The sequence below is a fragment of the Scyliorhinus torazame genome, chromosome 6, assembly GCF_047496885.1.
Source record: "Scyliorhinus torazame isolate Kashiwa2021f chromosome 6, sScyTor2.1, whole genome shotgun sequence".
Lineage (NCBI taxonomy): Eukaryota > Metazoa > Chordata > Chondrichthyes > Carcharhiniformes > Scyliorhinidae > Scyliorhinus > Scyliorhinus torazame.
The window spans coordinates 218,931,806-218,948,454 of NC_092712.1; the positions used below are offsets into that span (position 1 = coordinate 218,931,806).

The 16,649-nt window shown below is 43.8% G+C and overlaps 1 protein-coding gene across 7 annotated transcripts in view; it reads left to right on the forward strand.

Annotated features, from left to right (window-relative positions):
• The window catches only part of skap2 (src kinase associated phosphoprotein 2), a 1,200,731-nt gene that overhangs the window by 926,567 nt on the left and 257,515 nt on the right, over positions 1-16,649 (forward strand). For all 7 annotated transcript variants that reach the window (XM_072509431.1, XM_072509435.1, XM_072509432.1 and 4 more), the window contains exon 8: positions 16,408-16,471. In XM_072509431.1, the coding sequence (XP_072365532.1) occupies positions 16,408-16,471 (64 nt within the window). The remainder of the gene's footprint in view (positions 1-16,407; positions 16,472-16,649) is intronic.

Genomic DNA, 16,649 nt, shown 5'->3' on the forward strand with positions numbered 1-16,649 from the left:
CAATTTTTTCCCTATCATCCAGGTCTTTGAGTTCAGCTGCCACCAGGAACAATTCGAAATTTTGCCGGAATCGCCGCCAGTTTTCGTGGAGGTCGCCGTCGCACTGGAGCGCCTGCGGAACCGGGAGCTCGTACATCATGCCTGGGCACTGCTGGTTGTCTCTGTACACTGAGGTATGCCGGCAGGTATCGATCCACTCCTGTACCATGTGGTGTTGGGTGCTCTGGTGCACAGATGAGCCAACACAGTTGTATGTGGTACAACTCTATTTTATTATAACTCTTATAATACAGTTCGTTCTGGATACTCTGCACGTGCTGTCTCCCTGAGTGTGTTTGGCAATAGATGTGTCCTGGTTCTCCTCTGCAGCTAATAACTGACCACCGGGGGTCGTGTCTGTGCTTTTATATCTTTCTGTCATTGGTTGTGGTGTTGTGTGTTCTGATTTGTCTGTTGGTGTGTCTATCATGATGTGTGTGTTTGAATATCATGACAGCCTTGTTAGCGGGGGGCTGGCGAGCGCGGTCCCAGCGAATTGGCTGGCGAGCCTTCATTTGCAGCGTGAAGCTGGTGGAGCTTCCTTAAGTGCACCAATTAGTGTTGTATTGCGCTGCCGGTCTCGCCGGGCTGAGCGCCAGATAGCTTGCAGCAGTTCCCGCTCGCTACACACTTCTTTCAGTGGTTTTCAAACTTTTTCAGTTGGAGCCTACCAATTCAGTATGTTTGGACCATGCCACCATACTCCCCAGTCTCTTTGCCCATCTAGTTGTATCTTTGACTGTTTTATAGTCATGTAATGAGAGAATTTCTCTCCTACCATATTTCTCTTGAGTGCTTTTCTTAAGTAGTTCTACCCTCTTTAATTGGAACCCATCTCTGGTGAATTCATGTCAAGAGCTCTGAGCCCCAGTGATTTGCAACGCTCATCCTTCTGCAGGTTATCTGTGCAATAAGTGCAAGGATTGTGTAACCCCATTGATCCTTCATTACTCATTTTGAAAAACTTCTTAAATTCAGTTTGGCAGATCAACTGTGCTGGTATGCTTGAACTGTATGGAGGTTAATGAGCTGTAAACCAATGTGGATTACAAGATTGGTTTAAATTCACATGGCATTTCAGTGCAAACAAAAATCCGGTACCAGGTACCTATTACTTAATAACTAGTTGGCATACCTGACTAGTTGATAAATTAGCTGAGACACTTGGGTATTGAATTGCATGTATAGGCTCAAAGGCTAAGAATAATAAACTGTTCTTAAATAGTTTTAAATCCCTAATTTTTTTCCTAAAAGCATATAATTTTCTACTTGAAATATTATTTCTCTCTCCACAGATGCTGCTTGATCTGCTGAGTATTTCCAGTATTTTCTGTTTTAATAGTAAGATTATATTGTTCCTAAACCCTGGATGGACTTTTCAGAGAGGTTACTATTAACCTTGCAGAACCTGGTTAGACTTGCTAAAAATTGTTCTGTCCCTGGATAATTTTATCCAGCCATACAATTTCTGATTTTCTTTGAATGCCAGTGGTCATTTATAGTCTTTGGGAAGATATCAGCTAAATTGCAAATTTATTCCAATTGAGAAAGTGGAGGAGAGCAGTGCACAGAAGGTCATGCTGACAATGAGTCTTAAGGAGGCACTTCTACATAAACTTTATTTGGGAGCAATGTCTCAGGTGCCTTTCCAACACCAAGGAGACCATCGGCAAACAACACCATAATTCAAGGTGAGGTGGCTGTAACATTCAACTTTTATGCCACAGACTGCTTTTGGGCTGCAACATATCCTAAATTGCAAAGCACAGACACCGTGAAGTTGTAGCCATCTGGGATGGCCACTTTCAGAATATAAAATGGACGCTCACAGAGACTCTAGGGAAATGTTCAGGGATACTAAGCAACAAGCAGGCACAGAGCCTGAATGTATATTTGGGAAGCAGTCAGCAGACGGAATCGAAACTCTGGGTCGGTTAACATATTGATGGCCCATCTCCGAGGAACAAAGGACTAATACTCAGGTAGCCGATAATGTCGCAGACATCCCAGCGCCAGTACCCCAACCGAAAGACACAAACAAAGCAAGGCCAATGGCCACCTAGGAAATGCCCAGCCATCAGGGCACCCATCCCTTTATTGGTTTAGATCGATGACAATGATCAAGAAGCTGCCCAATTAATTGGGACCAAGTTTAAGGCCCGCCTAAAAGTGCGCAAAGCTCATCCAAGTATAAGAAGGAACTCACGACAAAGATTGACTCTCTTGGATTCGGCTCTCAAGAGGAGAGACACATCCACAAGCATCACCAGAGGCAAGTAAGTTCAAGGTCAACGCTCGCTACCAGACGGACGACCTTAGCTGTACTCCTGTTATCTCTTCAAACCCAACAGCCTCAGATCCGAACAATGGCCATTGTTCTTCTGACTAAGTGGGCACCCGAAGATAAGTATAGGTGTTAGTGATGGAGATCGTTTAGTTTATAGTATTATCGTGCATGAGTAGATCTTACTGTGTGTAAATAAATAGTATTGACTTTGAACTAACTAACTGGTGTATTGGATCTTTGATCGATATTTGGGTTGAACCTTGTGGCGGTATCGAGAGATACCTGGCGACGCTGAAAGTATACTCATAATTAGGGTTAAGAAAGACGACCATATTGATCGCCATATTTATAACCAAATAAATATAGCAACAAGGTCACTGAGGTTTTCTGTGCCATAAAGCAAACCTGCATCTTCTTTCCAATGGACCGAGTGAAGCACGGTGAGAGAGTACTAGGTTTGTTTGGCATTGCAGACTTTGTCAGTGTATAATGTGTTTAGTGTGCCACCTATTACCATCCTGGCATCCTAATCGGTTGAAAGGGATAGCATCTCTTCAGCGTACAGCTGAATTGTGACCACAAGTGGCAAAGCATGCCTTCTACCCAAATCGGGAAAGAGGTTGTCACATATTAAATCTTCTGTAGAGGATGTAGACAACAAAGAAGGTTCATGAGAATCAACAAGAAACACTAGATGCACTAGGCACCTTCAGAGAGCCTGTGCATGAAATTGTCAAGCATAGATGTATTCATCTCCATCTATCTTGAGTCTTTTCACAGAGCACAGAGACTGTTCTGTCCACAATAGGCCAAGCAGTCAGTTCCATTAGCAACAAAGCAACACCTCCCAAGATAGAGCCCTTGGTGATAGATCTGGCAGCTTCCATAATGGGCATTAGGAAACAGCACAAGAGTGATTCATTCTTTCTATTAGGTGTTTACTACCTTCAAAGGCAATATTAGACATTCTTTCTGTCTCTCAGTTACTTCAGCAGTTCTTTGTTTAAAACTCTTTCCCTGCTGTCTGCACTGAGAATGCACCTCCTTTTTAAGAGATGCTAACTGCCTCTCGGTGGCATTCTAGACCCATGGCATCAGCCCTCCCCATTCCTCTCCAGCAACCCCCTTCTGTCTGCTCCCATGAGCAGCCATTGAATAGCATGGTTAATGCTGATAGCACATCTGTGTTGTTAAAATGATACCACAGCGTGAATATTGCATGCTGCATGAATCCCTACAGATTAGGAGGGACCCAGACATTAAGTTCTGGATCATATAAAATATGGTTCTTTTCACAATGAGATATCTCCTGTTGAATCACCAATGAGCAGTAACTCAACAAGGAACATTTTCTGTGTGCAGAGGTAACCGATTATCTTTACACACAATCCAAGTACCACATAAACATCTTCTACTGGCTGTGGTCAAGAGTACCCTGCAGTAACTCCCAACCCCGGTCCTCATTAAATGAGTCACAGTGCAGAATCCGTGAATTATTTGTTACTAATTTAATTGCAATCCTTTTCTCTCTCTCTATCTGCCTCCTTCTCTCTCAGCCTCTCTCTCTGTCTCTCTCTCTCGGCCTTTCTCTCTCTCTCTCTCTTGGCTTCTCTCTCTCTCTCTCTCTCTCTCGGTGCCACTCTCTAGGCCTCTCTCTCGGCCTCTCTCTCTCTCTCTCTCGGCCTCTTGTCCTCTCTCTCTCTCTCTCTCTCGGCCTCTTGTCCTCTCTCTCTCTTCTCTCTTGGCCTCTTACTCTCTTTTTTCACTCTCGGCCTCTCAATCTCTCTTTTCACTCTTGGCCTCCCCCTCTCCTCCGCCTCTGTCTCTCTCGGCCTCCGCCTTTCTGGGCCTCCACCTCTTTCTCTCGGCCTCTCCCCTTCCCTCTCGGCCTCTCTCCTTCCCTCTCGGCCTCTCTCCTCTCTCTCTCTCTCTCTTGGTCTGTCTCCCTTTCTCTCCTTCCCTCTCTCCCAATCTCCCCCGTTATCTCTCTCTTTTTTTCTTTCTCTTTCTCTCTCAGCCTCTCCCTTTCTCTCCCTATCGCTCTCTCTCTCTCTCTCTCTCTCTCTCTCTCTGCCTTCTCTTTTCTGTTTCTCTCGGCCTCCCGCTTTCTCTCATTCCTAGCTGTGCATATATTAATGGTTCTTCAGAAAATCACAGCAAGGTTCCATACCACCACTTTACCCACTTCAAATTCCTTCTTAGACATGGAGAGATCTGTGACCGGGCAAGAAACATAACCTCAGATCTCTATAATGTCCTACAGTCTCTGCAGCTCAGCAACTCTGATGATAGGTCATCAATCTCAAATGTTAACTCTGTTTCTCTCTCCACAGATGCTGACTACATGATCTGATGAATATTTCCAACATTTTTTTGTTTTTATTTCACCAGCTCGTGATTTGAATTCTTAATGGTACAGATACTTGTTGCAGATGTGATTGTCCGGCATTGCAGTGCTCTCCACAAACTCCCATGTGTGGCAGTCATGGCACATCGCCAACACTGCTATCCATATATACCCTTGCTTTATTTATTTCATTGCACAGCACCATTAATATAGGGGTGTGCCTGTAGATCATGTTATCCATTGAAACCTCTCCAGTTTACTGCTGAAATCACTGTAACTATGAAATTGTAGGCTTGTTTATGTGGCAAGGAATTACTTTATTGTACGGACTGAAGAACTGGAGTAGCTCTCATAGGCATCACTGGCTCAGGAAGGCAGCAAATAGATCACATGGGAAGCACGAGATGAAGGGAAACGGAAGATGTTACACCACATCTATCGTGCAGAATTTAATGATCAAAATAAGCTCAGAAGCAGAAGACATGAAAAACAACTCTTGGCTATGCGATCCATGTTAGGAAGGTGGAGGTGGTAATCTAGAAGCACATGGAAAGGGATAGCAGTAATGAGCCTCAATTAGACATGTTTTGTGGAAGTAATGTTAAATACTAAATACTGTTAAAATATACCTGTTGTGAGAGATAGAGGAATTTAATTGCAGAGGTGCGTTCAGTGGGGATGGAGGTGTGTGAGGAGAAGCACAACTGCAGATAGACATTGATTTCGATCTGCTGCAAAGGAGTATGTCAGCCCCTGAACCATGGGACCTCTCACAGGTAGCATTCCATTTCCTTAAATGTTATAATAAATCGAAGATGAATGCCCAAAGATCTAAAATCCTCTGAAGCTATTTCACTGTGTGCAGAATTTGAAATCTTCTGGTGGAACCTGCAGCTAGAAGGACATCTGAAGCATTGTGTGGGTTTGAGTGGTTTGAAAAGATACATCATAGGTCTGAACAGATTGGCAAAACCAAGAATCTGCCAGTGTGTAATGACATCCCCACGCACAGTCCTTCTGTGTCTGCGCAAACCGGTACTGGCACTGATAAATAGGCTGATGGGCGCATTCCAATGATATCTCTGATGAGAAAGGCTGTTCATGCACTGGGCAGAAAGTGTGCACAGGCACCTTCCAATTAACATCAGGAAAAGTGGGCCAATTTTGGACAAGTAAATCTTGTACAGGCAGAGGGTATGGTTGAAATACTAGGTGAGGTGGTAGCACTGCAGTCTCATGGCGCCGAAGTCCCAGGCTCGATCCCGGCTCTGGGTCACTGTCCATGTGGAGTTTGCACATTCTCCCCGTGTTTGCGTGGGTTTTGCGCCCACAACCCAAAGATGTGCAAGGTAGGTGGATTGAACACGCTAAATTGCCCCTTAAATTGGAAAAAATGAATTGGGCACTCTAAATTTTTTTTAAAAAGAAAGAAATACTAGGTGAGTATTTTACATTTGCCTTCACCAAAGAAGGGATTGCTGCTCATGGCACAGTCAAGGAGGAGATCATAGAGAAATTGGATGGGATAAAAATAGATACCGAGGAAGTACTTAAATTGCAATGCTCAAAGTATAACCGTCGTTCAGTCCAGAGGCATGCAACTTTGTTGGCTGAGGGAAGAAGGTGAAAATTGTGGAGGTTCTGGTCACAATCTTCTGATTTTCTTAGATATGGTATTACTGCCAGAGGACTGATGGTTTACAAATATTACACCCCATTCAGAAAACAAAAGAAGTTTAAACCAGCTACTACAGGTCAGTTAGTGTAACATCAGTGGTGAGGAAAATCTGAAGCAATAATCTGGTACAAACTTAATCTGGCTGTTTGAAAAATATGGGTTAATGAATGAAAGCCAGTACTGATGTGTTGAAGATAAATCCTAAATCACTAGCTAGATTGAACTCTTTGAAATAAAGGAGAGGGTTGATGAGAGTAGTGCAGTAGATTTGTTTGTGGACTTGCAAACGATTTGACGAAATACCACATCCACAATTTTGGCTAAATTAAATTCAAATTCGGACCAATATTAACTAAAGGGGTAGTGATAGTATGGATACAAAATTGGTTAAAGGACAGAAAGCAGACAATATTACGAAACTGTTGTTTTTGAGACTGAAGGGAAGTATACAGTGCTGTCCGTCAATGTTTGGTTCACTTCTCTTTTGAACATTAGTATACAGGGAATAACTGTGGATGTCACGAAACTCAAAAATATAATAAACCATATGGAAGATCAAATGAGACTTCATGAAGATATAGACTGGTGAAATGGGCAGACATATGCCAGATGAAATTTACTGCAGAGAAGTGTTTGGTCGGAAGATTGAGGAGAGGTAATATGAAATGAATTTGAAAGCAGTAAAGGAACAGAAAGACTTGGGCGTATGTACATAAATCTTCAAGGATGCCTGGATAGGTTGAGAAGGTTGTCCAAAAAGCATATGTGGTCCTAGATTTTATGAATTGAGAAATAGAGTACAACGGCAAGGAAATTAGGCTAAATCTTTATAAAACACTGATTAGGACTCAGCTGGAGTGTTGTTCAATTCTGAGCACCACAATTTTGGAAGGTTTGGAGAGAGTGTAGAGGGGATTTACTGGAATGGTACTAGGGATGAAATAACTTGATTATGTGGAGAAAGTAGATAATTTTCTCAAGTATACTCATCTTCTCCATCCCCCCACCCCCTACATCAAAAAGGGCATTGCCTGGAGCAGCCAAGGTTACTGCTGCTCTCAACTACTTTTCTTTTGGTTTCTTCCAGTCACCTGAAGAGGATATCAACAACACTAGTCAGTCTACAGTCAATGTATGTATTAAGCAAGTAACTATTGCCTTATTTGCGAGAGAAAACGTTTGTCACTGCCTTCATGGACATCCAGATGCAGCGGTATAGGACTCTGCAGTTTGCAGTTCACAAAATTGCCCCAATTAAAGGTTTGGTTAATTGCATCCACATCACCCTCCAAGTGCCTTCACAAAATGTGCAGCAGCTGTGACTATATCGGCTCAGGTGTGTATGTATTTCCCTGGCAGCTGCTTCATTACTGCATCAATCCTCTGTACCATACTGTTTACCCTCTATTAGCAAGTTAAAGGCTGGCTACATGGAAATCAAGGCTATCCCCTGCATACCCGTCTTATGACTTTTATTCCAGGAGCCCATAATTGGCAAAAGAACTTTGCCACATTTAGACCTATGAATCACTGGAGCCTTTATCGAGCAGTTATTTGATTGCTCCAAACAATGATTCAGATACTTGTACACGATTGGTGGTTCTTTGAAGGCAAGAACTCTGGCCAACAGGGCAGAAAATAAAGCACGTAGTTAACTAGGTGAACAAAGAGTGTCATGCGAGTGTAGTTTTCTGGATACTGCTATGCAGGTGGTCCTCGATTTTCTGACATTCGCGTGATGACGAGTCACACTTGCAACGTTTAGAAATTGACACCCCGTTTTGCTTTTACGAAGCCATCTGTATGGTTGGATTGGTCGAATAGTCTTGATTAGGTTGGAAACAGTGTTTTATTCTGTTAAATTGTTTTGACGCAAAAGGTTTTTAATGCATTTGTACACTTATGTTGTATTTAATACACGCTCAGACTCGCAAAAGGTTAAACAAGCAACTGTCAGTGATTGATGACTTCATTATATCCCCCACAAGAACTTGTGTTAGCCATACAGGCATCAACAGTCACCTCAGCGACTTGACAGAGAAAGAGTTGAGAGCATTTAACACCGCTGGGCACTCCATGAGTAATTTCCGGCCGTGGTTCAGGAACCAATCCCTATTTATAACATTGTTCCTATGGGAAAATCGTTTCTGACTTACGACATTTTTACTTACAACGGGATTTTAAGGAACCAATTGTGTTCTAAGTTACAATAGGAACAACACACATAGCCACTATTGGCTTGGGTCTCTTGGGAGCTGGCAGCAAACCATCCCTTACAAAAGCTGAAGATGCAGTAAATCTGAAATAAAAATTGGAAATTATATAAATATTCAACAAGTCAAGTGACATTTGTGACCAGCATAACGGGCAGGATTTAATGCGCAAAAAAGAGTCCAATTTTGGGCACGTATGGTGGGGTCATTCTGCAGGGCTGAGTGCGACCGCTCTATCAAAGCAGGCAGTGCAGGAAGAGCTCCAATCTCTTGATCCTGCCACGGCACAGTGGGTAGCACTGTTGCTTCACAGCTCCAGGGTCCCATGTTCGATTCCCGGCTTGGGTCATTGTCTGTGTGGAGTCTGCACGTTCTTCCCATGTCTGCGTTGTTTTCCTCCGGGTGCTCCGATTTCCTTCCATAAGTCCCAAAAGACGTACAGGTTAGGTAATTTGGAATTCAGAATTCTCCCTCTGTGTAACCGAACAGGCGCCGGAATGTGGCGACTAGGGGATTTTCACAGTAACTTCATTGCAGTGATAATGTAAGCCTGCTTGTGACCATAAAGATTATTATTATCTCTTAGGGGGTCCTCGAGCCCCTCCTCACTGCACCTCTTAAGGGCAGGCATCCTGGATTCGATCCCCACCATGAGCAATCTGGCACTCAGTCACCTTGGCACTGACAACCTGGCACCCTTGCAATACCCCAGCCCTGGCACCGCCACAAATAGCAGCACCAAGGTTCTTGGGTCCCAGCAGGAGTGCCAAAGTACTACCCTGCCCAGGTCTCCGATGGCCTGGGAGACCCCCCCCCCCCCCCCCCCCCCCCCCAAAAAAAAACAGGTGCTGTCATGCCTGGTCCACATTTGTGTGGATCAGTGCTCTAAATATCACCATGGCGAGACCTCCCAGATGCGGGCGTTAGTTCCCGGGCCTTGGGAGAATCATTAGACTCACTGACACATGTTAATGTGGCTCTCACCTAGTGATCCAGATTGTGACATCTCATTAAATCTTGTGAGGCGTTCCAAGCATTGCATATCTCACGAGAGGCTTCTTGTGAGATTTAACGGCCTTGTCACGTTACCAAGTCGGGTGCTAAGATGCCAGTCGATCGCACCCAACATTTCAAGTCAATGATCCAGTGTTGATGAAAGGCCTGCAGCTTGCTTCTGCTTGGATGATTCACCACGTGCTGCTTCCTAAATTAGTTACCAAGTCACATTGATACCAGTATCTCAGCCAGTGGCTGCGAGTGACAGATCAAGTTGTGAGGCTTTCCATGAATGCTCAATCGTTGTCCCTTCTCTTCCTCCTTATGCTGCTGTGATTGGACAGCCATCAAATCTTTAGTATTTGGAAGCGGGAAATCAGAAGGTTGGGATAACGGAATCATAGAATTAGAATAGAATCATAGACCCCAGGGTGCGTGGGGTGGAAAGCAAGACATCTGCAGCTTGCACATCATTTCAGATAGCAGGTTGATGTTGAGCTAGCAGTTTATAAGTGGCATGATGCAGTAATATACCATCATTCTCGATGTTCTCCACATGCCATTTGCTCTGTCACTGCAGGCCCCATGATGCTGAGTGCTATCACTTCTATAAGGGCTCAGGAGATGCAAGCATCCTTAGCCCACTGCCCTTCCCCCTCTTCAGTTCTGCTCTGTTCCCTTCTAATTTTTGCAAGAGAGAGGGCAGAATGTTAGTGATTTTGCAACGCATGTTTGGGTGATATTCCTATCACAGCTAACTAACTGGAGGAATATAGAGGCAGCAGGAGGTGGGTGAGCGTATTGCAGCATCGGTAGGTCTCTGATGGTAAGGAGATTTGTCTGGATATTAGTTATGCGTCCTGAGTGCTGGGAGTGCTGATGGGTGAGGAAGTGGTGTGGTGCATTGAACATGCACATTTGGTGGTGTGGTGGGTAGCTGCCATGCATTCACTGACCTTCTCCATCCATGTGAGCTAATTAGTTATCTTCTGGTACAACTGTCAAGTCCTTGGGTCCAGAATCCTGGAACTGACCTCGCTGGCCAACTGATCCCACTCCCTTCTGAAACTGATTCTTAAGTGCCTCTTTGCCTGTTGCAAAACCACGGTGTCTCTCCTCTACCAGTGTTCCATCCATCATTCTGGGAACTTCTCTTTGTCCTTGTCTACTTTTTTCACCATTTAAGTTCCACCAATATTATTTACCACAACTTCCCTTTCAAAGAGGGATTGAAGCTGGCTTGAACCACATGGTATCTGCAATGACACTGTTTGCCCTGCACTCAGTAAGGGTTCAGTCAGCAGCATGAAGGAAGAAGCAGCACAAGACCCATTCAGCCATATGCTATAATCCTATAAATAAAGTGAAAATAATTTTCACATTGCCAACCTCATTTGGAACCAACATGGATAGGTTGTGAATTACTACCCTGTGTCCTAACAAACGAGGGCACATGAGTTTCTAGCCAAAAGGTTTCAAACAGAATTATGGTACTGACTATAGGAAGGCCTACATATTGGCAGGATTCTCCGTCTTGTCAGATGGCTAATGGGGTTTTGTATTGTGGCCAGCCCCATGCTGTCGGGAAAGCCCCATGCTGTCGGGAAATCCCCGGGCTGCTGGCGCAATGGAGAACCCAGACAGCGGAGAACCCAGCCCATTATTTTTCACCTCTATGTGAGCCCCTGGTGCCTGTCTTCAGAACATCTACTTGCCTGTCAAAACTGCTGGGGTTCAATTAAAGGGGGCTGTAATATATTTGTAGTTGGTGGCCTCAAGCTCTGGTCTGTGGGAGCACGACTGCAGACTGCATCAACTTTACAACTGCAGGGGCAATGTGGCCCTGTTTGCTTTCTAGTGTCAAGGTGGGCATTATTTTAGTCGGCTGCAAAGGCGTAGAATTGTTGTTTTCATGAGAGATTACATCATGTTATTTTCCCATTACACAACTGTTTCTCCTCCTCCTTGAGCTATAGCACAATACATACTCTGTTCTATGGGTTCCCAGACTCTATGATCAATGACCCGAGTAAAGGTCCTATTTATTCATATTCCAGTTTGTGTAGGGCAAAGGCAGTGGCTGAGCCAGAGCTTACGTGGCAGCATTACAAGGATCCCTGAGAATTTCTATTATTAGTCATGGAGGGATGAGGGTATTAAGCGATTAAGCTATTGTTAGGCTATTAAGGTGAACACAGGTTACTGTAAAGTGCATAATTGAGCCAGCTGGAAAGCGGTACCCAAACAAAAATGCTAATATTTGGCAGTGCAAAGCAACTGACCAACTTTGCTCAACTTCTCAGATTACTGGCTTAATACAAAGTAGGCTAGTATTTAAATCTGTGTATAAAAAGATGGCAGAAGTTCAATACATTTGACCAGATGCATCTGAAGTTGCCTTTGCCTTTCTACATTTGAGTACTCATGAACAGACATGGAACTCAATCCCTAAAAAACAAGAGCATTTGTTAATTTATGGGCAAAGTCAAACCCATCCCTTTTCTCTGCATAAGAGAAAATGCATTAAGGTGGTTCACAATACACAGTTCCTAAAGTAAGGCTGTAAGGTGTGACATCCAGATTGCTTGTATGTATACCAAACCAAATATCAGTTTTCACTGCCTGATTATCGTTTATGTTCTCTTAATATTAGTATCTTCATGCTAAGTTTATTCCAGGGCGAAAGTTTATATTGTCTTAAGTTAGAGCTGTAGCATTGCGCAAATAGAGATTATTAATTTCAATGCATCTGGTGACAACTAAACATCATAAAATACACCATTCTGTTGAGCATTTAAACTGCTCAATTTGCTCACCAGCAAAAACCTGTCTCCCCAACTCCCCCAACCTAGAAGATTAGTGCTTGTTAATAGATTCATAAACAAGGTGATCACCCCTCTCCCAAGCGCAGAAAATCAAACTATAGAAAAATCAAATATTAAAAATTGTTAAGTTCTTAACAAAAATATTTTATTTGGTAAGGTGGGGGGGGGGGGAGAGAAACAGGAGGACAGTGGAAACATACCAATTTTAATCTCGCGGTAGGAAACCAGCAGAAGGTGGGTGAAGTGAGAAGAAAAGCCATTTGGAGAATTTGGTTCAGGCCTATCCTAATTTTAGGGTTGCTTCTCATTTGCAGGAATAATGAGCTCCCAGTGTGAAACACGTCACCCATAGACAGCTCAGCAAGCAATCGGTGATAAATTCAAAGCTACTGCAGATTTTTAGAATGCTTCAGGAGCTTAAAGGAGAGATGCTATGTTTTGTGGCCAAAGCAAGGAGATTACATTGTCAAGCTGCAGGAAAATGGTTGGAAGCAAGAAGTGTTCCATCAGGGTTCCCAGTGTGCTTTCAGATACAATATTGCAGAGGATGAATGAGGGGTTTTAGGAGAGCAAAGAAGACCGCTAGGTGGTTGATGGGTGCCAAGGGAAGTTAGTGAATTGGCTTATCTGAAAGCACACAACATGGTCTTCAGGTTAAAAAAAAGAAATGTAATGATCTCATGACAATTGTTAAGCTAACACTCCCCCTTTTATATTCATTTTTTCTACAGTCCTGCAGGACCTTACCTTTGCCTCTGCACTATTGAGCATTCCCTTCCCCACTTTCCATAATTGTCCACAAGTCCGCAAAGCCAACTTCACTATGGGCGCGATTCTCTTGCCATGTTGCGCTCGAGCGAGAGCACAATATGCTGGAGAATCCCAGGAGAGCCCTCCAACGGGTCGCCCGACAGCCTCCGCGCCTCGCAGGATTTACCCAAATATTCCTCGAGACGTCGGAGTCGGAACACCACCCAAAAGGAACGGGACCAAACGACACTCACAGAAGTAGGTCTCAATCCTACTTGTGACTGACCTGTCCGATATCCACCAGCCTCCCTCGATTCTCTGGCCTTCCCAGGGAGGCTGCAGCCGGGCGCTGTTCAGCACTGGTCCACACAAACGCGGAACGGCATCCGAGGGGTCTCATGGGACATCAGAAACCCCTGGTGGCCAGGGTAAGTGCAGGGCGGCTCCCTGGCCCTCCCTCCCAGGTACTGACAAGATGCCTAAATGGCACTGCCAAGCTGGCATGAGCATTGCCTGGGTGCCAGGGTGGCATTGCCAAGGGTCGGTTTGAGGGGGGCCATGCCCATGAGGGTGGAGGGGAGTTTGAAGAGTGGGGTGTGTGCAGTGCGCAGGGCAGGTAAGTAGGGGCCTCCGGCACATTGGGGGGGGGGTGATGGGTGGGGGTCCTGGAAGGAGGGTGTGCTGTAAGAGAGCTTGGGGGGGGGGGTGGGGGGGGGCTGGGACCCCATAGCAGGGTATCCTCACTTGGGGAGGGGGCAGGGGGGGGTAGTGCCTGTGTTTGGAGGGGGACATTGCCCATGGGTGGCGGTGACCCACAAGCTCACTTAGAGGTTGGGGCACCAGTTCAAAATGGCAGCCCAATCTCGGAGTTCAGCTCCCCAGTGTTTAAAAAAAATTCGAAGTGTGGGCTAAACCACTGAGAAACTTCCAGGGCCCCATAAAATGACTTAAGTGGGACTGCAAACCCACAGCACCAGTTTGACTCTTAACTGCCCGCTTAAATGTTTTATTAAACTGTTACAAAGAAGTCAAAGGTGAAGGCAGCTCATCATCATCTACTCGAGGGCAATTATGAATGTCAATAAATATTGGCCTTGCCTGCGATGCCCACATCCCATGAATGAGTTTAAAAAATAATGCGGCTGACCCCAAAGAAAACTGACAATGTAGACCTATCTATCTTTGGTGCGGTTTTCGTTTTCCCAATGGCTGGTTAAATCTAGTGCCTTGTTGAGGGAATTTCTTGGTGTACAGCAGCAATGATGTCAGCAAGCAGCCAAACCGTGGGCAGCACATTAGCATGGTGGTTAGCACTACGGCTTCACAGTGTCAGGGTCCCAGGTTCGATTCCCGGCTTGGTCACTGTCTGTGTGGAGTCTGCTCGTTCTCCCCGTGTCTGCGTGGGTTTTCTCCGGGTGCTCCGGTTTCCTCCCACAAGTCCCAAAAGACATGCTGTTAGGTGAATTGGACATTCTGAATTCTCCCTCTGTGTACCCGAACAGGTGCCGGAATGTGGCAACTAGGGGCTTTTCACAGTAACTTCATTGCAGTGTTAATGTAAGCCTACTTGTGACAATAATAAAGATTATTATAAAACACATCAAAGTATCCACACGCAGTAAACCAGGATGTTAAAAAGTATTTAACATTCTTGGGTTTTTACTTTCTCAGGTAAACAAGTGATTATGATTGGGTTAAGATACTGGACAAAATAAAGATGAACATGCATTATGTGGAATTTGTCTTAAATCTTGACTTTCCACAAATATAAAATTAGTTTCTCAGAGCCAGTTGAAGGTCTTTACCGAGAGTGTTTACCTGTAGTTAAGAAGTTTGCATTATATTAACAATCCAGTTACACTTCAATAATTTTATAGCAAGATGAACAGTGTAAGAATTGCTAAGAATTTCCATCAATTCAATTGAATTCTATTGACAGCAGTCTCGGGTGCCACAACAGTGCATCCACAAGAGAAAAATAGAATCACCGGTAGCAACCTTTGGATTTCTCTGTTATCCTGTGAATGTTGGGACTCCAGAAGTTGCCTCCAGACTTAATTATCCGAATACACTCCTGACCTCCTTCCCACGTTTTGCCCTCCAGGCTCTTTCTGTCATCCAAAACTCTGCCACTCATTGCCTCATTCCCACCAAGTCCAGTTCAGCCATCACCTCTGTGCTCATTTGCATCCATTGGCTGCTGGTCGATTAATGCTTGATTTCAAAATTTTCATCCTTGTTTTTAAATCTATTCCTATCTCTATAATTTCCTTCAACCCCAAAACTTTCTGACAAATCTGTGTTCCTGTTCTTAAACAGCCCCAATTTTAATTGCTCCACCTGTGGTGGTTGAGAGTGCAGCTGCCTAGTCGCAGCCCCTTCCTAAACCTCTCTGCCTGTGCAGCTCACTTCCTCTTTTACATACTCTTTCATCGCCCCAATATATATGGCTTGGTGACATATCTTGTTTTATAATGCATTGGTGATATTTTACATTTTGCATTTGGGATGTTTTGTTACATTAAAGGTATTATAGAAATGTAAGAGGTTGTTGTCAGTTTTAGCGGAGTAATGACAATGAATAGTGACAGTATTGCAAAAGCCAGGCCAATGTTATTTCTTATCTGTAAATAGGAACGGTGATTCCATATGGTGATCTGCATTCTTATCTAACAATTTATTCATTGTGAGCAAATGTTTCAAAAGCTACATACAAAGTGTAGAATGGTGTTCTTTTGGCCAAAATGCTTCTTGTGGATTAGTTTTGGCATTTTTAACAGAACAAGTACCAATATCTTTACAGTGTAAGAAAATGACATCCTGTGTAGACAAGACATTTAATGGAATTGTTCAGTCAGTCAGCAATGATTCAGACTGTTAGTGTAATAAGTTTTTGCGTTTAAGATTTCTGTTGAAAGCCAGTTTATTAAATTGTCAGATTGAGTGGCTGTTTCTGATGAGGACATTTTTTGGAGGGTTGAATACAGCAGTTCAAAGAAAAACACCGAGTCTCTTAATTGCCTCGAGTAAATTTTATTTGTCAGTTTTGCATTTGACATTGATGAAGAGGAGCAGTATTCACATAGTTGCCAGCTGCTGTTCAGAAGGTAAACTGTCATCCACTGCTTCAAATTCTTGAATTTGTCTAAATTAAACTGAACATAATTTCAAACATCCTTTCACAGAAAGGACCTGCTGAACATTGGAAACAATTCTGACAGCAAGTATTTCCCATTTCTTGTGAGGTTTAACTTATATTAAATGTTTTTCAGTTTGCTGCAGCTTCTTCAAATGAGGCAGAAGAATGGGTTGAACAGCTTCAATTTGTACTAAAAGGTAAGAATTAAACCGGTTTGGAACCAAAACATTGACTTTGGTTGCTCTGCTACTTTCTGCCTGCCTCTGATTGTCATTGATGTAGCTTTGCTAGCACACTGGACTCATTGGTATTCAGTGCTAATCACTGAGACCACCAGTTAACTTTGCAGGACCCATGGATCAAATTATAATCTAT